Source organism: Vicugna pacos, chromosome 4 (genome assembly GCF_048564905.1).
Source record: "Vicugna pacos chromosome 4, VicPac4, whole genome shotgun sequence".
In the NCBI taxonomy this organism is placed as follows: domain Eukaryota; kingdom Metazoa; phylum Chordata; class Mammalia; order Artiodactyla; family Camelidae; genus Vicugna; species Vicugna pacos.
The window spans coordinates 59,740,482-59,763,733 of record NC_132990.1 but is presented as its reverse complement, the minus strand read 5'-3'; the positions used below and the strand labels follow the sequence as shown (position 1 = coordinate 59,763,733).

At 40.2% G+C, this 23,252-nt stretch overlaps 1 protein-coding gene across 9 annotated transcripts in view; it reads left to right on the top strand.

The window, feature by feature from the left end:
- Positions 1 to 23,252, top strand: part of LPAR1 (lysophosphatidic acid receptor 1) — a 203,486-nt gene that overhangs the window by 140,458 nt on the left and 39,776 nt on the right. For all 9 annotated transcript variants that reach the window (XM_072959899.1, XM_072959900.1, XM_006214782.4 and 6 more), the window contains one exon: positions 2,006 to 2,753. In XM_072959899.1, coding sequence (XP_072816000.1) covers positions 2,006 to 2,753 — 748 coding nt within the window. The remainder of the gene's footprint in view (positions 1 to 2,005; positions 2,754 to 23,252) is intronic.

Here is a 23,252-nt window from a genome sequence, read left to right as displayed (position 1 = left end):
CACTGTGGAGTGCTGACCAAATTTTTATGCGGCTGTAATAGCATGTATGGATTATCCCCTGTGTACCCCTTCTTAAATTCAGAAAAAATTCTGAATTCTGAAGGACATCTGACCTCAAAGCCTTGAAGAAGAGAATGCGTTAAGGAAAAAAGAAGTTGAAACGATAAACTATGGAATCTAACCTGGATAAGGAAAAAGAGGAAGACAGGGAGGGTAATCCACTAAGAAAAAGTAGGATGCTTAAGGAAATAGATGACTCTAAAGAACTGATGTGTTGGGGATCAAATGAGAAATTTGGGAGAATGAGAAGTCTGGTGAGTAATCAGTGTGTATAAAAGGATTATATCCAAAGGGAGACAGTTCTGAGTAGTTACAAAGTCCAGGGTGTGACCATGGGAGTGGGAAACTGAGTTGCAATGGAATAGAAAGTCATTAGAGATGAGGTCAAGAAACTGAGAGGCAAGAAAATTAGGTGAGTTACCCAGAGTAATTCATAGATTTGGAGTGGAATGGAACACACCCCAAGGTAAGTTCTCAGATTGCCGATGAATGGGGCTCTGTGGAAGATACGTGAGATACCAAAGTGTGTAAGACAGTCTTCACTCTTGCCTGGACTGTTATCTTTTTAACAAGCAAAGTGATACATAATTATACAACATGGTGAGAGTAATGATTATAGAGGCATGATCTAAAAGCTAATTAAAGCCTAAATTAGGAAGGAGACCCTACATGTCTTGACGAGTCAGAAGACTAACCATTCAAGAAGAGTTTTACCCATTGTTTTGGAGCTTTCTGTGTTTGGTAAACATTTATGCATGACCTGTAGATATTCAATAGAATATCAACAATAGTGGTTAAAACTGTCATATTTGCTAAGTAATTTATTAAATGCAGTGCCAGAATGAAAAAAAAATTGGATATGACCTGTCTTCAAGAAATATTCTCTAATTTTGGGAGTCCCAGACAAACTTAAGGCTTTAGGAAAAGTGATTTATTTTATTTGATGTGTAATTTTGTAGTTTCTTTTTTCGGTGACTTTTTATTTTCTAGTTTTGCTTTAATAGTTTTATTGACTGCCCTATATTATTATATTATGAAATTCCTCAATCCTTTCTGGATTCAAGTGAGAGTATAAATATTTAATAAGCAAATATATTCTAATCGATGATGTTGAAAAATAAGAAAACATGTAATGAGACATTTTTAATCCCCCCATATTTTAAAAGATACAGTTTATCTATCTAAGTGTACTACACTTTTTGTAGAGCAGTGTGTCAGCTGCTCTTTGGACGTGACTTTAAGTAACATATTTCTTAAGTCCTCCAAAAAGAGGAGAATTCTCCAATGTTATAGACGAGTTGACAAATGCTATTCTGGGGTGAAGAGCCGTGGGGGTAGACCACAGGAATGCCAAACAGCAACGCTGGCTTTGGGCAAGGAAGCTTTGATGCGTCGTGACCTCTTTGAAATGTTGAGACTGATGGTCCTTGTGAGGACTTGCATTACAAGAAGTCTGACACAGATTGAACATACTATGTGAGAACAGAAATGCAGAATAATAGGGCAATAATACCCTATCTATAAGCCAGCTATGTTTATGATTCCCTAAATGACAGGTCAAAATAGATTTGCACTATGGCAAATATTCCAATTGCAATGCCCTGCAAAATCTCAACTGTCTCATGTATTTTAAGCAAGGTTTCTGGGTCGTGTGGCTTTTCTAGTAGACTTCAATGACATGCAACCACCAAGCATGGACCTTGTCATTTGTTTAACTCCAACTGTCTTTAATCTTGAGGACACTAAGTAAAACAGTGAGAACCCTTGGGGTTTCAACATAATCATAGAATATTACTCAGGATCAGATTTTCAAATTCTTTCCCTTTGGCCTTTTCTTTTGCCACATTTGCCGTAGAGAAGCCGTATGTTCTCTCTCCATCTTTACATTTGGATCTGTGGTTTTTCTCTTTTTTTTTTTTCCCATCTTTCTTCCTTTCTCTTTTAGTTCACAGCCATGAATGAACCACAGTGCTTCTACAACGAATCCATCGCCTTCTTTTATAACCGGAGTGGAAAGTATCTCGCCACAGAATGGAACACAGTCAGCAAGCTGGTGATGGGACTTGGAATCACCGTCTGTATCTTCATCATGTTGGCCAATCTACTGGTCATGGTGGCAATCTATGTCAACCGCCGCTTCCATTTTCCTATTTATTACTTAATGGCTAATCTGGCTGCTGCAGACTTCTTTGCTGGGTTGGCCTACTTCTACCTAATGTTCAACACAGGACCCAATACCCGGAGACTGACGGTCAGCACGTGGCTCCTACGTCAGGGCCTCATTGACACCAGCCTGACAGCATCTGTGGCCAACTTACTGGCCATTGCGATCGAGAGGCACATTACAGTTTTCCGCATGCAGCTCCACACACGGATGAGCAACCGGCGGGTGGTGGTGGTGATTGTGGTCATCTGGACCATGGCCATCGTGATGGGTGCCATACCCAGTGTGGGTTGGAACTGCATCTGTGATATTGAGAATTGTTCCAACATGGCACCGCTCTACAGTGACTCTTACTTGGTCTTCTGGGCCATTTTCAACTTGGTGACCTTTGTCGTCATGGTGGTTCTCTATGCTCATATCTTTGGCTACGTTCGCCAGAGGACTATGAGAATGTCTCGCCATAGTTCTGGACCCCGGCGGAATCGGGACACCATGATGAGTCTTCTGAAGACTGTGGTCATTGTGCTTGGTGAGTTTTGTCTTGACTGTAACTTACTTTACGAATTCTCAATGTCTTAATATAAACCAGATGAATTTATGGTAGTGGTAAGTGACAGTATGAACATTCACTGAGTATATATGCAGGAATGACAAGGGGATGGGGCACCGTTATATCAAATATCTGTGATGAAGTCAGCATCCTAGTCTTTCTATAATTACAGAATTGGTTTCAGGGAAATCATGTATCAGTGATGTGATATAAATGATGATGATGTGGAAGATACTGTTGACGAGCTTGGCAATGAAGTATTGAAAATACCAGCATTTGAAGGGTTTCCTTACAACCCAAATTGTGGAACTTTTGCCTGTGGTCTCTTGATTACAGATTCTCAGAAAATGACCTATGCTTTCATGTACAGTTACTTTTATGAGTCTATTTCTAAATAAGATGTCTTTCACATCCTGTAATTGTTACTACATACATGTAGGTAAGGTAAGTATTGTATCAAGATATTTTGTGTAAACTGACTGCACAGAATAAGTTGGAATTAATACCATCCCATGACAGTCATCTTTATGAAAACGTATGTTTTCTTTCCATTAATTTTCTGTTTTTAGTGTTGGAAGTTAATTCATATTTCAAGGTGAAAAGCGAAATTTTATTTTATGTTATATATACTCAGATAACTTTTGCCTTTAAATAACTATTGTTTTTCCTGGATAAAGAATTCATGGTAACAATCAGGAGGAGTATATTTATTCATTTGTGTATTCAGAAAATAGTCAAAGAGCACCTCTCTAGTTCCAGGTCCTGTGCTGCTCCTGGGGGTGTCCCCAAGAAGAAGACACACACAGGACATTTCTTTTGGAGTTTGGAGTGCCTATTTTAAAAGTTCACCCAATGAGTATTTTAAATAATGACCCAATTGAATTATATTTTCTCCGTGGATTATATTCAGGTTAATGTTTGATCACATTTAAAAAAATATTTTGCAAGTTTTTTAGCATTTCATCTGTCCCCATGGAAATTCAGTGAAAAGTTCCTCTAATGCTCTTTGTCCCGGTTTATAAAGCAGTGTTGCATGGATGTAACCTGGGGTTGTGTGGTTCCTCGGAAGCTCTGGGAGCTACATTAATTTTAGCCACAGGAAAGAGGTAGAGCCCTGATGATGGCTAGACTAGTATTCTGATTGAGGCATGGGTCCCACCTATTTTGGTTAGGGTGAATGTCTCAGGGAGATAACACCTGGGTGTCCTGATTGTGACCTTCTGGTAGACCTTTATGCATGAAGACCTCGCCTTGGGATTGCTCGCACAACCAAAGCCCTGTCTGTATCTAGCTGGTACACTTAAGACAGTATCCCCACTGGGACCCCCATCATCTACCCAACAGAGCTTAGGAGACGTACAAAAATGATTTCTCTGTGTTTAATTATCAACAAAAGCCTTGATCATACCTGTGCCACAAGGACACATTCTCCACAACATGGATGAAACATATCTTCGTTTCCCATGGATGCTGCTGTTGTATGAAATTGAGTAATGTGAGATACTTTACTTCTGTATCAACTCAGATATTTGTTTGCTGATGATCTGAATCATCTGATTCAGACTGAAACTGAAATGAATATTCAGCCATATTCATTCAGATTTCAGGTTGAAACTTGTCATAGGGTGGGTGCACTTTTTCTATTACTGTCTCAAGTATTGCGTATAGTTCGTAGAACCACCAGCAGAAAATGACTACTGAACTTGGACTAGGAACCTGCCAAGTTCTCGTTTTAATTTTGACTTGTATAAAACCCAGCGTTTTCTGGTGTGTAGTATGCTTAATGATTCATGGAAAATTAATTTTTGTGCCTCATTGGATGGTTTTGCAGGTTAAATAAGAATTATTTTGAGGGTTAATGGGGTACCAGTTTCAGTGTACATTAGCCCTAAATGCCCCGTCTGCCCCACCACACCAACCCCAAACTTGAAAATAATAGAAATAAGGCTGCCCTTGGAGGTTAAACTAGTCGACTCTATAGGGACTGAATACACGTAACTGTCTCTGGAGTAAATGGCATTATTTCTATAGATGTGTGGTGGAAGAAGTTTTAGAACATGGAAAACTTCAGTCAGCGTGATAGGTGAAGAAATTTGGTGAGGCAAGATGTATGTGTAATTCTCATATAGGAAGGAGAAATTAAATAAGCTGCCTTTTAAAGAAAAGCAGTCAATGGGAGAATGGGCAGGGGTCAGAATAGCTAATTAGCAATCCTAAACAACCCGGTGTTTGTCAAGGTGGTGCCTGGGTACCATCCACACAGTGTCCTCCCCTGCGTGAATTCTGTGTAGTCATCGTTGCATGGTAAGAGATAGATTGGTCTTATAGGAACAAGAGTTCTAGTCTGCTTGAAGCTCTTCTCATTGTGAATTAGTTTATTGGCAATCAGGTTTTTGGAGGTGCATGTTTGGTTTTTAATACCTGTCTTCTCTGCTGGATTGTCAGCTCTGTGACAGCAGGCAGGGGTTGTAATGATGTATTGGCCACTTTCTCTAGATCACCTGTCAGGATCTGGCACAAAGTAGGTGCTCATTAAATAACTGTTGAATAAATGAATGTGGTGACAAAACCAAGTTTTGAGCCCTCAAAACTGAGGCCCAGGGAGAGCCACACTAAGAATTCACTAAGTTAAAGCCACTTTGTTCAGCCGTGGGGCAGAAGCCAAACCCAACTCACTCCTATTCCATTTTGTACCTTCCAGTCAAATACAGCAGCTCGGAAATTGACTGGCCACAATGGCTGTGCAATAAGTAATGTTTATTCATTTATTCTGGGGATGTTTATGACTTGATTACATGTGTCAGATATTGAGTTTTCATTTCACCAAGTCAGAATGACCTCTGGGTTTTAAATCTGTTTAGTCCTCAGGATCACCAAAAGGATTTGTTAATCAACAAGTTGAATTTCTAGGAGTCAACATAGAATAAATAGATCATCCAGGTTTATGATGGTGGTACCAATAGCAGTTTTTAAGCATAAGGTTGTGTATAAGCTGCTTTTGAGTGAATACTGGATCCTGGTACTTTTATTTGTCAAACACATGTAGCATTAATCACGTGCCCAGCACTACTCTACCTTAGAAATTAGGATTTATAAAGACCAACCCTGTGGAGTCTACGTAACGTTATCTATTCGTTAGCTTCATTTCCCAGAGGTGAAAACTGAGGCACAGAGAGGTTAAGTGACTTGTCCAAGGTCACACAGCTAGTTAAGTACCAGAGCTGGAATATGTTTCAGGCACTCTGGTTCCAGAGCCCGTGTGTTTTTCACCTCCCTGCTAGGATACCTCTCCATAATAAAAGCAACTACCAGCACTGCTGTATTTTGTTAGAAAGTTTGAACAGCACTGTGCTATTAAATTGAAACATTGTGATCCCATTTGTTTCTGTTGATATTGCTCTGCTGCCTGTGCTTTATTTCCTGGGTAGAAGAAAGCTTTTAAGGGAGCATTCTTCTCCTCTTTGCTTCTAACGATGTTGCTTCTGACTCTCATCGCATTGGCTCCTTTCCACCGTTTGGTGTCAGAGCACCGGTAACTGACTGCTTCTGACTGAGGGAGTGTTTTGTTCCAGGTGTAGTTAACTTGAAGTTTCATTGTCCCAGCACAAAGTCATGTAATCCCTCCCCAGGCTCGAACTCTCCCCACTTGACATTTTACCAAGAATTCCTTTTGAGTCTGTGCCTCGGCTGAATCAGAGTGGCAGTCAAGTTGTTCTTCCTTATTTGACCACAGTCTGTCTTAGTCCTTGCCTTTCTTGCTCTGTTCCTTGCGATGACACCTTGGTTGGGGATAATTAGAGACGAGGGCAACCAGGATTTGGAAAGAGAGAAGAATGTTTATGGTGTGGAGGTTTTTGCATCTTAATCATGGGAAAGCGTAAGGGACATAAAGCTAAATAAATCTGGGTGGAGCCTGTCTCTTTGGGGAAGAAGAGGGAGACACTTTTTCTAGTTTGATCTGTTCTGGCCGGAAATAATCACCATGGAAGCTAAATTACTGCTTATTACCAGGTCCCCTGTGCCTGGATCAGTACTTGGCACTTGTCTTCATGCTCTGTTTATAACCTTACACCAAGGAAAGTTGTGTTCCCTGCGTTTTATGCTGAGGGACCTGAATTAATATAGGGTAAGTAACTTGCTCAAGAGCATTTATTTTGTAAGTAGCAGACTTGGAATTCAGCTGTAAGAATGTTGTAGACCATGACCCTCTATCATAAGACACTGTTCGGATGCCCTGCGAGAGACTGTCACTGGTATTAATAATAGTAGTGGGGTCAGATGAGTTTAAGCTCATTGTTTTCTTGTTCGCTCTGATGAAAGATTCATCGGCCAATATCCTGTTAGCAAATCTTTATGTACTTCTCTTTTCCATTTAATTCAACAAACATATTATGGAGTGCTAATTATGTGCTAAGGAATTAAAAAGATGAATAAGGGAAACTCCGTTCTTTTCTTAAAAAATTGAGGTAACATTGGTTTATAACAGTGTATCTGTTTCACATGTACAACATTTCATATCTAGGGCGTGCTCACTACCAGAAATTTAGTTCCCACCATCATCACACTGTTGATCTCCTTTATCCATTTCACCCTCCTCCCCACCCCTTCCCCTCTGATGACCATTACTTTGTTCTCTGTATCTACATGTTTGTTTTTGTTGGGTTTACTCATTTTTTTAAATTCCTCAATGAGTGAAATCATGTATTTGTCTTTCTGTGATTTATTTCGCTTAGCATAATGCTCTCAAGGTCCATCTGTGTTGTTGCAGATGACAAGATTTCATCGTTTTTAATGGCTGAGTAGTATTCCTGTGTGTGTGTGTGTGTGTGTGTGTGTGTGTGTGTGTGTGTATGTATGCATTACATCGTCTTTATCCAGTCATCTGTTGATGGACACTTACATTGTTTCCGTATCGTGGCTATTGTAAATAATGCTGTAATGAACATAGGTGTGCATATAACTTTTCAAATTAGTGTTTTCATAGTCTTTGGATAAATACCCAGAAGTGGGATAGTTGGATCATATGGTAGTTCTATTCTTAATATTTTGAGGAATCTCCAAACTGTTTTTCATAGTGGCTGTACCAATTTTTCACTCCCACCAACAGAGTATGAGGGTTCCCTGTTCCCCATATCCTTACCAGCACTGGTTATTTCTTGCCCTTTTGATAATAGTCATTTTAATGGGCATGAGTGATACCTCATTGTGGTTTTGATTTTTATTTCTCTGATAATTAGTGATTTAAACCTCTTTTCATGTGCCTGTCTGAATGTCTTCTGTGGAAAAATGATGTAGATCCTCTGCTCATTTTTAAATCAGGTTTTTGTGTTTTTTGTTGTTGAGTTGTGTGGGTAGTTTATATATTTTGGGCATTCACTCCTTATCAGATATATCATTGACAAATATCTTCTCCCAGTCAGTAAGTTGGGTTTTTTTGTTTGTTTGTTTATTTGTTTTTGCTTTGTTGATGATTTCCTTTGCTGTGCAGAAGCTTTTTAGTTTGATGTAGTCCCATTTGTTTGTTTCTGCCTTTTAAAATCCATCCTACACAGAGTTTATGGTGTACTAGAGGAGGCTAAGAAATAGTTGCAAAAACAGTTAGGTCCATGTGCTAGTTGACATATGAGCAGAGTGGAGGGAAAGGAGGCCTCCTGGAGGAGGCAATATTGAGCTCAGTTTTGATGCATGTAGAGGAGCTTGCAGGGTGGCAGTGGAGGGGAAGCCAACCACAGCTCACCTTTGGGGAACTGGAAGTCATCAGGTGTGATTACCATATGATGGGTATGCTAGATAGAGTTTGGACTGAGAGCCTTCCTACCACACTAAGGAGTTTGGGTTTCCACCTGTAGGTGATGAGAGATGCTGAAGGATTCCCTAAGATAAAGAACGCCAGTTCCTTCTGGAGGTAACCATCTAATTTATCATCCAAACCGAGACACTTCTGTAGTGAAAACAGACGCTAACTGGGACACTGGGGCAACAGGCATAAACCGAGACTCGTCTGGTCAACCCAGGATATATGGTCACCCTCCGCCTAGGCTCTGCTTTCTGTTTGTTTATAGTCTTTCTTCGTTTCCTGTTGGTTTTTTAAATATAGAGCTCAACACTGGACTTGTTCCACTGTGTAAAGATAGTAAAGAAGAACTTCTTTCTTAAAGCAAGGGTTGGCCCAGATTTAGAATTTTATTGCTGAGAAGGTCCTTGAAAAATCATGCTATCCAACTTCCAATTCTTACAAATAAAGAGACTGAAGCTCCTAACTTAATTGAGAAACTTAGGTCTCTGAATTCACTGGTGGCTCAAACCAAGGACTGGGTTGGTTAACTCTGAGTGATGTGCTTTTCTTACTGCCTGTGCCTCCACCTTGTTCAGTTCCATCCACATTTTCCATCATTTTCTTCTTTGTGAACATCAACATGTATTTATGTGGTGATCCAGGGTTAGGTGTAAACATTGTGGCTGTAAAGGTACTTGGCACCCACAGAAAGGGTCCCCTTGAATTTGGCCTTATTATAACCAACTGGTGATCACTGAAATGAAGCTTTGACAAAAAGTCATCGGAATCTGAATTCCTGGCACATTATGTAATTTTTACACATTATCATCCTGCTAGCTTTGTTAATAACAGCATTGTATTAGTTTCTTATTTATCTTGATTTCTTACTAAGTTTATATTTTCCCCAGTGTGTGTGTGTGTGTGTGTGTGTTTCCCCATTTACATTCACTGAGGCAGGATGCCTGTGGGATCTGTTCCTGACTCTGTCATTAACTGGGTGATTCTGGGTGAGTTCCCCTCTCTGTGTGTTAACTTCTCTGTGCCTTCATCTGGAGGATGGAGTTGGCCAGTTGGATTTCCAAGATGATTTAGATCTTTCCTTATAACTCTGTAAACAAAACAATAAGGACTTAACGACTGTGGACCAGCCGTGCAGAGTTTTCCAGTGAAAAACACAGAAATGGAATTGGAGTAAAAGCAAAGGACAGTGTTTCTCTATGTCAGCCTTTTGAATAATTAGCTCTAGATGTACGCCCTCCCATTAAAGGGAGTGGCGCATTTGAAGGATGGCCCCAGAAGTGATGTATAAAAATGACAGTAGAGAGCTGTGTGGCAAGGTGGGAAGGCCTCCCCGTCGGTCCTGGTGCTCGGGAAGGGCAGCAGACACAAGAGTCTCTTATTCCCCGGCCACAGGTGACCAGCTGCACATCCTGTTGCTCGGAGGAGGAACCAGCGCTACCCCAAGTCTCCTCAGGTCCCCTGTGGCGTCCCTGTTAAGGCCTCTTTGAGGAAGAAGAAGCTGGGAGACTCTTCATGAGAGCCTGCATTGTCGGGCCAGCCGCAAGGCCGCCTGGCACCGAGGGTGTGGTCAGGAGGGACACCCTGCGGGGGCCCCAGCTCCTGGGCTCCGGTCAAGAGAGAAAACAACTTTTCACATACCAGCTCTTTGTGCCCTTTTGTTGCCCAACTCCATTCAAATATTTTGACTCAGACGAAACTTTTAAACAGAAACAGAAAACAGAAATACCACAGGAACCCAACTAACAGAGTTCCTTTTTGAGGTGCGGACGGAGCAGCCAGAACCCGGGGCTCGTGCTGAGCTGAGGTCTGTGGAGAGTGATGCTGACCTGGTCCAGCTCGGACGCCCCGCCGGGCCCAGCCTGAAGGTCACCCAGTCAGGTGTCCTTATCGCTGAAGGTCATGAAACATGCAGGAGTTTCCTGAATGAATTGTGACCACTGGGAACCACTGTTGCTTAGAGCTTGAGAGCTTTGATTTGGAAGAAAATAAGCCAGAGTTGAGAATTACTTAATAGTTTCATAGCCTTGAGTAAGTGATTTAGCGTCTCTCTGCACCTCAGTTTCAGAATTAATAACGTAAGGGTAGTAGGACCTTTCTTGTCCAGTGATGACGGACAGTAGATGAAGTAATTCACGGAAAGCGCACTTCGTAGAGGCTCTGGCTAATGCAAAACACTTACTGAACGGGAGCAAGCATTGTCTTTACCAGGGGGTCTTGTGCGCAAGTACATTTTCTCCACCCGCTGCCCCCTTTCTCTTTCTGGTATACCCCCACCCCAGCACACACCCAGTAGAGGATTTGGTGGTTGAGATGGTGCTTTGTTTCTATGACATGGTATAAAAATACTGTTGTGGTTTATTTAGCAGCTGTTGGCTCTATTAACAGGCTGTAAATTTTATTCCGAGTGGCTTTCTCTTTCCAGAGATACATCTGTACCGCAGAGTTGCCTGCATCCTACTTGTGGAGCCTCGGCCCTATGTATGAAAAGCCCTATTAGCACCACGAGAAATAGCACTTCTGCCCTAGTGACTCTCTGGAGACGATTAAATAGTGTCGACCGTTAAAATGAGTTTTGAAATGGAGCAGGCCCATTTGTCAGTGTCTGTTGGGAAGGGTCATTGGCTCTTTCAGGCGCACGTGCCATGCTTGGGGCCCAGCTGGCCACCCAACCATCATTCAGGGCATTTTTCTTTCCTTTTGATCCACAGTGAAGGACTGTGTCTGGCATAAATGAAAGAAATGGCAAATGGATAGGGCCTGACACCTTCTTGCTGTTCCCCATTCGGTCCCAACTTGATGGTGTGACCACCACCTCTGGTTCCTTTAGTCTCGGCCCCATCTCTGTTAACCTAGAAAGAAAAGGATTTTCACTCCTCTTCTAATCTCTTGCTGCTATTTCATGCATCTCGTTGGAGAATCGTTATAGGCATTGCATGACAGCAGGGCTTGGTCTTATTTCCCAGCTCCTAGAACAGGGCCCAGCACTTGGCAAACTCTAGCTGTTTGTTGAATGAATAAACAAAATATACATTTTATTCTGTGTAGAGTTTTGCGGGAGTTTGCCATGTGGCCCCAGGCAAAGAAATTATTTCTGTTAGGTATTCTTTACACTCTGAATTGAACTGAATATTCAGTTCCTTCCTTATATTGCAGTTAATATGTTACTTAGATATGGAAATAACCTCTGTTTAGGCTTTTTTGGGGAGGTGGCAGAGGAAGCTCGCATGATTATAAGACAACATTGTGCTTACATATTTTTTGCCTGCATTTGGCGCTGTATAACTCATTTTTTTTTGAGTTGACCATAGTTATCAGATTCACATTAAATGGATTTTGCAGTAAATGAGCTTGAATAGTTACTGACCTATAAAGAAAGGGACAATTTTCTACGTGTGCATATTAACACCTTGTGGAGAGTAACAAGTGCTCAGTGGTGACATTTCAGGACCCGAAAGATTGTTGCCTGGAGATGTGGACACCTGCACTTATGACACATACACGTACATGTACGTGAATTGCCAAATTTAGCAAATTAAAATAATTGCATGGGATATACTTAGGCTAACAGAAGTATTTGTCATTTATCTGAAATTCAAATTCATCTGGGCATTATGTATTTTATCTGGCAACGCCAACACACGCAGCATTGGATGGGAAATAAAGCATTTTAGGTGGCAATCAACTCTCTCTATATAGGGTGTTTTCCTTTGTCTTCCTGGTTTCTGTATTATCCTGGAAATCAGTTGAAGTACTCAGGAGTTTCACTTATTTAATATTTCTGATTTTTATTTTGAGTTGTCTAGACAAAAGGGACATATCTGCTTATAGAATCTTCTATTGGTTTCTCAGAAATAATGTATCTTTATGACCAGGTAATGTATATACCTCCAGTTTGAAGCTGAATTATTCCCTGCTTTTACATATATACTTTGTCATGCTCTTTGACAGAGGTATTTTAACTGTTTTTCCATATAAATAATTATTTTTCTTGTGTTTGTACCTTTGCTGTTTTTCCCTTTGAGGTCTAAACTGGAGCCTTATTCTCTGAGTGGCTACTTTTTATTCATGTGTTTTAGTGGAGATGATACTGTCTAGACTGAGTGTGGTCATGGCTTTACTTAAACCCCGGCTGGTCTCCTCCACCAATAGAGGAGTCATTATACAGATCCAAAGCAAATATGAAGTTCTCACAGGGTGACCCGGCAATAACAGGGTCTTTTTGAAGAAGTGGGATTTAGCCTGGCATCGGGAGCCTGGAAACTCATGGCTTCACTATTTATCCTGTGCAAGTAGACTTTTGTTGACACAGAGCACGCTGCATTTTAAGTAGGGTTTTCCATGAGTTCATTCTAAATGGGTATTTCTCCACTTCAAAAAGCTCCTCTTCGTGTGGTAGGCATGAATTTCATTTTCTCGAGTCCCTTTCCTTTCCCGGGGACAGAGGGAAGATAGCCGCTTTGGGGCGCAGCCTTAACGGGACCCGCACAGGAAACCGACGAAGCAGAACACTGGCCAGCGAGTGATTCACCGTGTTATGCTGGAGGGATTTGCTTTGCTAACCTCGCCGGACACGTGATGCCCGGGAGTTGCTCCTTGGTGTATTGCTCCAGCCCCAAAGGAAAAGCCCAGCTATAAATCGAGGGGCTGGAACCTGAGTTTCTGAACGAAGACAGGAGGAACCTGTATTTGAACATCCCTCAAAGCCCACATATATGATCAAATACAGGAAAGTTGCAGAGATTAGAGCACTGGCTTTACTTAATTTGGCAACTCACATCTTGGGGGCAGAAATGAAGATGTTTTCATTATAAAACACTATTTCTAAGACACTGTGCATATACCCTAGCGTATTTACAAGTTCTTGTACGTAAGCACAGCTTATTTCGATTGGAAGAGAAGGCTCTAGAACCCAAATCTGAATGATAAGTTAAACTGTAGTGTAGATGATTACACTGCTGTGCTAAGAGAGTAAGCTTGATAGAATTCTGTAATGAAATTTCTTAATGTTTTAGTTCAATCTGAATTGGTTCCACCAGTTTTAAGGCAAGAAAGCTGTCACTAAAGGCATGAATAAATTTGAAAGACAGTAGAAGCAGGAACAGAAAAAAATGGAAACAATTAGAAAAAATGTTCATTTATATATATTGATTTGCCTATAATGTATCAATAATAAATGATTTACTGGTATTACATCGCAATACGTTGTCCCTCTGCAACTGTTGGCTTGTAACATTAATAATGCTGTAGTAGCCTTATTTGGTAGCTTTGTTACTAGGTAGCTTATAGAAGTTCTGGGATATTTGAACCCACTGCTTTAATTAGACCTTAAGGACATTTATGTACTATTTTTGTGAGCATATATATTTAAATCAGAATTAGAGTAATACTCAATTTTTGTTTGAGAAAATGTTTTTTTAGAGCGTATGTGAGTCTACCTTAATCCCTTCAACAATTTAATATATATAGCACAGTTACAACACTTCTAGTATGCTACATTTTTTCAGATTTAATTTACCTGAGAATCAAATGTTTTTGTATACATTGTAAAATGAAGACTTAATTTATCCATTAGGTTTTTGGGAACAAATCAGATTGTAACAAAGTATCTACCGTTGTGAATTTTCATTTTTTCCTCTCCTACTTACTTTTCTTTGGCTTTATTTTACAGCTAAATTTTATCGAAAATGTTTGATTCTTTTTAAATTTCAATATGTAACCTTGTGTAGTTTGGCTGTTCATTTTATTTTTAATTGATTTTTTTATACCAACTCTAACTTTTCCTAGGTCAATATTTAGTTTTGAGAGTATCCCCCCAAAAATGGCGATAATAATAACCAACATTTGAGTACTTATTAGTTATCAAAACTCATTAAGTTCTACTACTTTGCCCCAAATATATATAATATGAAATTTTAAGCAAGAATCTTAAACTCTCTGTGTTTCAGTTCTCTCATGTGCCAAATACAGATAACATACTTTTGTGAAGTTCAAATGATAATGATTGGGAAAGCTCTTTTTATAGAAAGTGTCACGTAAGTGTAAGCTATGAATGTTTTTGCAGCTGCTGCTTATAGAATAGTGACCAAAAACTAGTTTGGAATCCTGAGCATGAAATATGATGTAGTCTGGTTACAAAGGCGTTAATAACTATATTCTAACTCCTGATTTGCCTCTTACTAGTTGGTGTAACTTAGGGCAACTCACTTAACCTTAACGACAGTTTCCTCATCTGCACCATGAAGGGCTTCATTACATCAGTGTTTCTCCAAGTGCGGTCCAAGGACTAACTGTGTCTGAATCACCCGGGATGCTTGTTTAAGAGGTTGATTCTTGGGCCCCAGCCCAAACCTCCTGAAGCAGTGCTGGTACCCAGGCATCCACAGTTGAGTCACGCAAACCTGGCATTATACCTGTCCTTGCTCATTTCTGAAGTCTATTTTTCAACTTCCCCACCAAAATGGACACATTATTGGTATCACTTAAAAGAACAGGTGAGGACCTATGACCACCCCGACATGTGTGTGTTTGTATACCTGCTTTGCAAGAGGATGAGGAGAAAAGGTAAAAGAAGGTAGAGTTAGGGAGAAAACGCAGTACTACTAAGAGAAAATTCTGGGCTTTTGAAGAGTTTCCTGTTAAAGAAAGTGGATATTTTTACACAACATAGACTTTCTTCAAAATATTTGAACTATCTGCATTAATTCTTATCACTGAAGGAAAATTTGTCACCTTTAGAGACTGAAAAATGTGACTGACCTATATCATCAAGATACCTTGAGAAATCATGGCATAAAGCCTTAAGATTTTTTTCAGATAGGCCTGTGATTTTATATTATTCTAAGGAGTAACTTTTATCCCCCCCAAGAGAGGAGATAAAGCAACAGTGTTTGTTTTTGTATTAACCTGATACAGTTGTATTTGTCTGCATGGAGACCTTCACAGAAAAGGATGAATCAATCATTTAGTTCATACACTACATAAAGCAAATCTCTGTTTCCCTTTTTCTTCCAGAGACAGCATGGGATTAAGACTTATATTACACGTACACGGGTTAAAAACGCCAAGTCAGCTGGCATTCAGACTTTGTGGCCTTGGGTAATATATTGACCTTTCTGCGCTCTGTTCCCCATTCTCCCCATGTTTGGGGAGAGCAGAACTTATCACTCTCCCCCTTGTTGTGATAATAAATATGATAAAGTGCTTAGAATGCTATCTGGCATGTGTTACAGTGAACATGATGTTCTCATGCCTTTCCTATTGTTCTGCATTCATGAACGTGCCACCTTCGACCAGTAGCAATTAGTCTTTTGAGCTGTTTTCCCAGGATGGTCATTCCTTGGAGCTATTTAGCCTCTTTAATAGGGTTTTATAATCACTAGCGGCATTTTTCTCACTGTCTGCCCATAGAATTGTATATGGGGCCTCAGCTCATTCCTGTAGTTTGCTGATTCATCCATCCATTCATCTCTTAATTATTCACTTAACCAATGAATGCAGAATCCTAGAACCAACCCTGGCATGGGATGAGACTGTATGAGGCTTATGGCATTCACACCCTCTTCCAAAGCCAGGCTTGGCTTGTGTGTACAGTTGTAATGATACGTGGTTTTTCAGCCTTTCCCCAAATATCTTGGATGCAGGGAACACTCTTATCTCCATAGAGGCCAGACTGTCTTCATATAAATGGACTGTTGGATACATATGTATTTAGCCAAAATCTGGGAAAGAGCTATTTTTTTTTTAGAGTGCCATCCACTGGGTCTAGTTCTCTCCCTTTGGTTCTGTAAAGAACACTGCATCTGTGTGCAAACCAGTTCAGTTCAAGTGACATCTTTTGCCTTTTGTGTGTTGGGATAACAGTAACCAAAATGTATAATCCTTGCTCATTTACAGATACGGCTAAATTACAGGGTAGAATGGGAGTGAGACGTAAGGCAGATCCAGTTGCAAAGCAAATATGGCCCTGCCATCCTCAGGCCTGTGGTCTGGTAGGAAAGATGACACATGTCCATAGATGATTATTATAAAAGGCAAGAGGTGACAGAAACACCCCAAAAGAAGCTCAGATAAAGCTGTACAGGGATTTAGAGAAGAGAGAGAATCGTATGAGTAGTGTAACAGGAAAGGTTTATGTAAATGACTTTTCTGAGTTGAGTGTCACGAGGTGATGTTGGAAGAAAGATATATCTGTTAGACTGCAATTACCCCCTTAGGTACCGAATCCTATTTTAATAATAATCTTACTGACCAAAGTAACTCATGTTTATTGAAGGGAAGGAAAGGCAAAATGAAGAAATTTTTAAATTAGGAAATAAAAATAAAGAAAGTTTACAAATCTAAACCATTCAGAGAAAAAAAAATTAAAATGAATATGCTGTTTCTTTCCAATCCTTGGTTCTGATTAATATTTTACAGTTGAAATTGTATGGTAAAATACAATTCTGTTGTATGATTTCTGTTTGTTTTGGGGGGGAGGTAATTAGGTTTATTTGTTCATTTATTTATGGATTGATTGATTGGTTGATGGAAGTACTGGGGATTGAACCCCGGAACTCGTGCATGATTTTTTTAGGGTATCGTGTGCATGTTACCATACCATGCCATTAAGTAATCTTTGAAAACATGAGTTTCCCACACAAAGTTCAGTACATCCAAGTGACGGCATATTGTAATCACTGGACATCTGGGTTTTATCTCTTACTCTTTTTCTGCTATCATAAATAACATTTTGATAAATATTATCTAATATGAATCTCTGCTTTCTTCACTGAGACTTCATGAATCTTGATGAACTATTGTTTATGCTCTTCAGAAAGTTTGTACCAATTTAAACTCTTACCACAAGGAAATGAGAGTTACTTTGTTCATGCTAATATTGGGTAGCTTCCCCCCCACCCATGGTGTCATGTTGTAACCATTTACATTATTTCTGTTCCTGAGAATGAGTATTAGCAAACCTAAAAAGAGGTGGAAACTTTTCTGGAATTTAGAAACTAAGAGTAAACAAAAATAGAAATTCATTTAGTCCCATTTAAATATAGGTACTACCTGGAAGTACTTTGTTCCGTGTAAAAAAAAAATCTAAAGTATATTTTTTTTAGAAATCTTAAAGGCCTAACAGCTGAACGATATAGTACAGAGGTTAGCAGTGTTATCTCTGAAGTGCCAGCTGCCTGGATTCTAATCCTGGCCCCACTGCACACCAGCAGAATCAACTGGGGCAATGTATTCAGTTGCTCCAAGCTTCCATTTCCTTGTCTGTATAATGAGAGGCCAGGCAGAAACAGCAAGAAACCTCAAAAGATTAAGTAAGATTATTATATAAGATGCCAGGCATGTAAGTACTTGGTAGATGCTGTTATGAAATACATAACGTGGTGTTTTCATTGAATGATCATATTGCTGTGATGAAGCCTCAAGTCCCTGGATTAATCCTCACGGTTGTAAATCTTCATTCTGTTGTGAGAAGAAGGGGCAGCCCATCGTGCTTCCGGGATTCAGGGGGACAGGTTTTCCTTGGACTGGGTGGTGATGCCATGTCACGGGATCCTGAATGAGTCCGAAAACGGATACACAACTTACTTCTGAGATCCCGCACTTGTCTGTCTTCCCTCGACAGCTTTAATCCCTAATGCAGAAGTTCCCTGAATTCCCCGGTACCCTTATTGTCTCAATTATTTCACAATGCTTTTGGGCCAAAAGAGATACCTAACAGGGTTTCATCTATTAAGCGGTTAATAAGTAGATAGGTCCTCATGAGTTAGTAGCCATTTTGCAGAACAAAGCAAACACACATACACTGAAAGGAAGAGAATCACTTTACAGCCATGCCTGGGGGATGTGTGTGCTTTGCTGGGCACTGCCCAGCATCTCAGAACCTGGACTCAGATTGGCCACTACCAGCCTCATTTCCTGTTCCACACTGACTTAGTCAATATTTGATTTTTATCACAGTAGACAGACTGCAAAGACATGATGTCACAGGAAGGAATGTAATGCCATCTAATGTTGAAACTGTGAACTACTTCAAGTTAGTATGTCGAATGCCAGTTTCCCTCCCGTTTATATATATATATATAAATATAAATACATTTATACATATAAATAAATTATATACATGTAAGTTATATATGAATTACATACATGCAAATATTATATAATATCCAGCTGTGTTCTTTTAAATTAACTGGAACCCTAAGGTGCCTCAGGGCAGTTTAGGAACCAGAGCCTGGCTGTGTTCTTGCTTTCTGGATTTACTTCAGTTTTGTTTTTCCTTCTAGCTCCTTGACTTCTCTTGTACTCTGGTTCCTGTTTTTATTTATTTATTGGTTCTAACGGATCTAGTTTGCTTTTCCTTTGCCCAGAGCCATTCTCTACCTAGTCTCCATCAAGCAGCTGCTGTCTCTCTAGCCAACTGCCTGACCCGCACAGACCTCGAGGCGGCCCCGGGGGTCCTCGTAGGGTTTGATAGCTGGCTGTGGGAGTGATCGCTGCGTTTGAAACCTTACAGGACTTCAGTTCACAACTCCAAGGAGCTTCATTTCCACTGCAGGCTGCTCAAGCGGGGTGCCGGTGAGGCACCTTATCTTGAGGTGTCTGTCTGTGGCGGTCACCCTGTGCGGTGGGTGGGCAGAGCCCTCCGCACCAGACCTCCCCACTCACCAGGGCAGCTCTCCACCTTTTAGCAACAAAGACCTGCCCAGGCCACTTCTCACTGTCCCTGTCCTTGGCGTGCCAACCCAGAAAATGTATCTGAAGCAGCCGAGTGGTTGATTGTGGGCTCTGAATTATTTGGCTGGCTTTTGCATCCTAGGTTTACCACTGATTGCTGAATTTCCTGAAACTTCAGATTCCTCATCTATAAAATGGAGATAATAATAGGTCTTATTTTGTATGAAAAATGAGAAAATGAAATAAAATGTGCCCCTTAGTACAATGCCTGACGTTAATAAATGTTATTAAAGCACTTTAAAAATCATAACATTTAACATTTATTTTCTGACAGCAACTATAAAATTTACTTTCAAGTATTTTCATTTTTGTTAGGAATCAAATAACTGCTCATTTTTAAAATGTAGTATCTGTCTTTTGCCAGTTGATGAGAAAGAACATCAGTATTAAAATGAAGAAAACACCTTACATTCATATACTGTTTGGTTTATGTAACTAAAGTGTCTGAATAGACATGTGATTTTAAGATTTTCCTGACGTGATAGGTACATACTTTGTGTGTGACATTTTGCCCATTTTAAAGATGGTATAACTGAGGCTCAAGAGATTAAGTGAATTGCTGAAGATAATTCAACATTTGCTGGAACTCACATCCTAACTTTGGATTTGTCATTTCAGTGGCAGTACTCTTCTTCACTTTGTTGCTTCCTTTAATATTTAAAATGTTAAAAATGAGAAGGAAAGGAGGGAAGGAAAGGGGAAAAAAGGAAAAGAAAAGGAAAGATGATTGTTATTCTTTGATTTTTCTAAGCAAATGAAAATTTGCTGTTTCTGCTGTCTAGTACATTTAAGTGTTAGAGTAGTGTTAATCAGTGTATAAGAATCAAAACAGTTTGGAAAAAAAAATATTGCCAATGCTCTGTTAGAAATAATTCCCAAAGAGAAAATGCCTCGTGACCTTAGTTGAACTGCGTGTCAAAAACATTGTATTCATCTCTCAGAAAATTTAATACCAGCATTTTTAAGTTCGGTTTGCAATGGACAGAAAAGTGCTTCAGAAAGAAAGACTTTCCCTTCCCCCATTCTCCTTTTTTTCCAAGTGTTCACATGCCTAACCCTTTCACCCATGCTAGAGTCACTGTTGCCTAACCACTTTCTGGGCACGGTGGCGTGGAAATACATCATCAGTGTATAATTTTGCACACAGCAGAAAGAACGTGCTATTATGGAACCAAGTCTCAGCTCAACAGCCTGGCCCAAGACTGTTTTGATCTCAGTGTCAAAATGGAAATGAAAGCTTGGCTCCTTCTTTCTGGTCTGTAGGGAGTTTGCTGGCTCCCATCCTTGTTTCGTGCTTTTCATGCCCAAATAGAAGGTGAGGGGAGAACAGATGGTCTCATAGCTTCGAGGCCGAAGGCACTGACGTGTGTGTGCTGAACCCCCGTAACAATATAAAGATGTAGCTTGGTTCTCTCTTGACTTACCAGGAACTTGGGGAAGTTGCAGGCTAGCAAGCTAAACTTCCTGGCCTTCTAGAGACAAGTTTCTTTGGGCAAGCAAGCACTGAACCCCCACAGAGACAGAGCGTGGTGGTCCTCCAGCCAAGCATCAGGGGCCTGGTGGCAGCAGCTGTAAGTATCGGGAACATTTAAGGTGGAAGAGCTTGGCTACTAAGTATCATGTGAGCAGTTAAGAGAGTCTGATGTATAGAAAACACACTTACATTTACCAAGGGGGAAAGTGGGGGACGGATAAATTAGGAGTTTGGGATTAGCATATATACACTAGTATATATAAAATAGATAAACAACAAGGACCTTCTGTATAACATAGGGAACTAGTTTCAATGTCTTGCCATAACCTATAACGGAAAAGAATCTGGAAAATATAACTGAATCACTTTGCTGTCCACTTGAAACTAACACAACGTTGTAAATTAACTATACTTCAGTTAAAGAAAAGCCTGATGTCGTATCTCAATCAAGTGGTTAAAAAATAAACATTAAGGCTACAGAAAAAAGAATATAAATGATAAAAACTCAAAAGAGTCTGAAATTTTCATTCCATTTTCTTTCTGTTGCTATTATAAGGCAATTCCCCTGCAAAATGACTATCTTTAGATGTTGTGTTCGCTTCCTATGCTGCATAACGGGTTACCTCGCTTAGTGGTAAAACATCCATTTACTGTGACACGGCTTCTGTAGGTCAGAATTCCAGGTGCACCTTAGCAGGTTCTCTAAAGGTTTCACCAGGGTTCAGTCAACCTATTGACTTGGCACCCTTCTCATCTGGAGGCCAGACCAGGGAAGGGTGTATTTCCAAATCCCTCCGCTGCTTGGCAGAATTCATTTCCCTGTGACTGTAGAATCATGGCTACTTGCTTCTTCAAAGTCAGCGATGGAGAGGGACATTCTCTCCAGCTTCCAGTTCTCTGGCCTCTTCCTTTTTGAAAGAGCTTACTTGATTAGGTCCAGCTGACCCAGGATAAATTCCGTTTTGATCAATGTAAAGTCTATTTAATTACATATGTAAAATCCCTTCACCGTTGCCGTATCACAGAACCAAATCAAGGGAAGGATGCATAACCATTTGGTATATTCTGTTAGAAGCAATTTATAGGTTCTTCCCACACACGAGGGGAGGGGACTATACAAGACTGTGACTCTTCAGGAGTGTGTCCACCATCCATGTGCCATGCATTTTAATATGAGCACAGCTGGAAGAAAAATTGACTTAGAAAGGCATCCTTTTAAAAGGCATTAATGTTACTAGATGGAAGACTAAAGGATGGAGTATTATATATTTGAATCTACATTAAAAAATATTTGCCCCATAAATATTTGTCTTTCCTCAAAGAATATATCATTTAACACATGCGTCTTGAATTTTTCTCTTCCCTTGGCCTCCGAGACGTTGCTCTTTCCTGACTCTCCTATCTCTTGCCTCATTCCTTCACTGACACTTCCAACATCCAGTCTGTTTGTTTTTGAAATGTCTCATCTCCAACCTGACAAGTCCCTTTGTCCACTCACCTCAAGGACAGCCGAAGTCTTATAATCCTGACCACTTACTTCCTGAGCACAGTGGTCCTGAAACCCATCATCAGTGATGTAATTGTGACCCCGCAGATAAGCCAAGAACTGTGTTGGGGTCACAGTCTGGCCTGTGGCAGACCTTAGGCTGGATCTCACTGTTAAAATAGAAATGAAAATCTATTTTCTCCTTTCTGGTTTGCAGGAGACGTGCTGATTCCATGCATGTTGGGTGATTTTTATGTCCAAACAGCAGTATTACTTAAATAGTCTTACAGATATGTGCAGAGCATGTGCCTGTGTTTATTTATACTTAACCTTGCATCAAAAGAAAAGGATTTAAGACAGCTTAAAAAGATGCAGTGAGTTCAGAGGACAAAGTCGAATTAAAAGTAAGAAAAAGGAGGGGAAGGAAAAAATAAATGTAAACAGGGACGTGGAGTCAAGTAAGGATATACTTTTTAGCAATTTATGCAGACGTAAACACAATTAGATTCGTGATTTGTGGCCATAAGGTAAAATCAGGAGAAATAACTCTAAGGAGGACTGAGTCCAAAGAGCCCATGAAAGAGGACACGTCTTTGATGGACACGTCTGCCATGGTGTGATGGGACCACCCACATGGGACAGCCCACAGTGTTCAGCACGTGCAGAACCATAAGGCCAATTTTTTTTTATAACATTTCTTCATGAAGGCTGGTTCTTTGCTGCCAGAGATCAGTTCAGTGAAAGCATTTTTATGGGGCTTGACTTCCTAATACACTGGTTGATTCATCCTAGAGTGAAGTTCATTACAGTGTTTCATAGACTTCTAGAAACCTCCTGTCTTGCACTGCAGAAGCTGAAGAAAATTCTACGATTTTATTTTCCATACCTTGGATTATGTTTTGTAAAGGAGCTGTTTTAGCTTCCAACTGTGAAGTTGTTAAGCATTAAAAATAAACAGGCACAACGCTAGGAACTCCGCTCTCTGTCTTC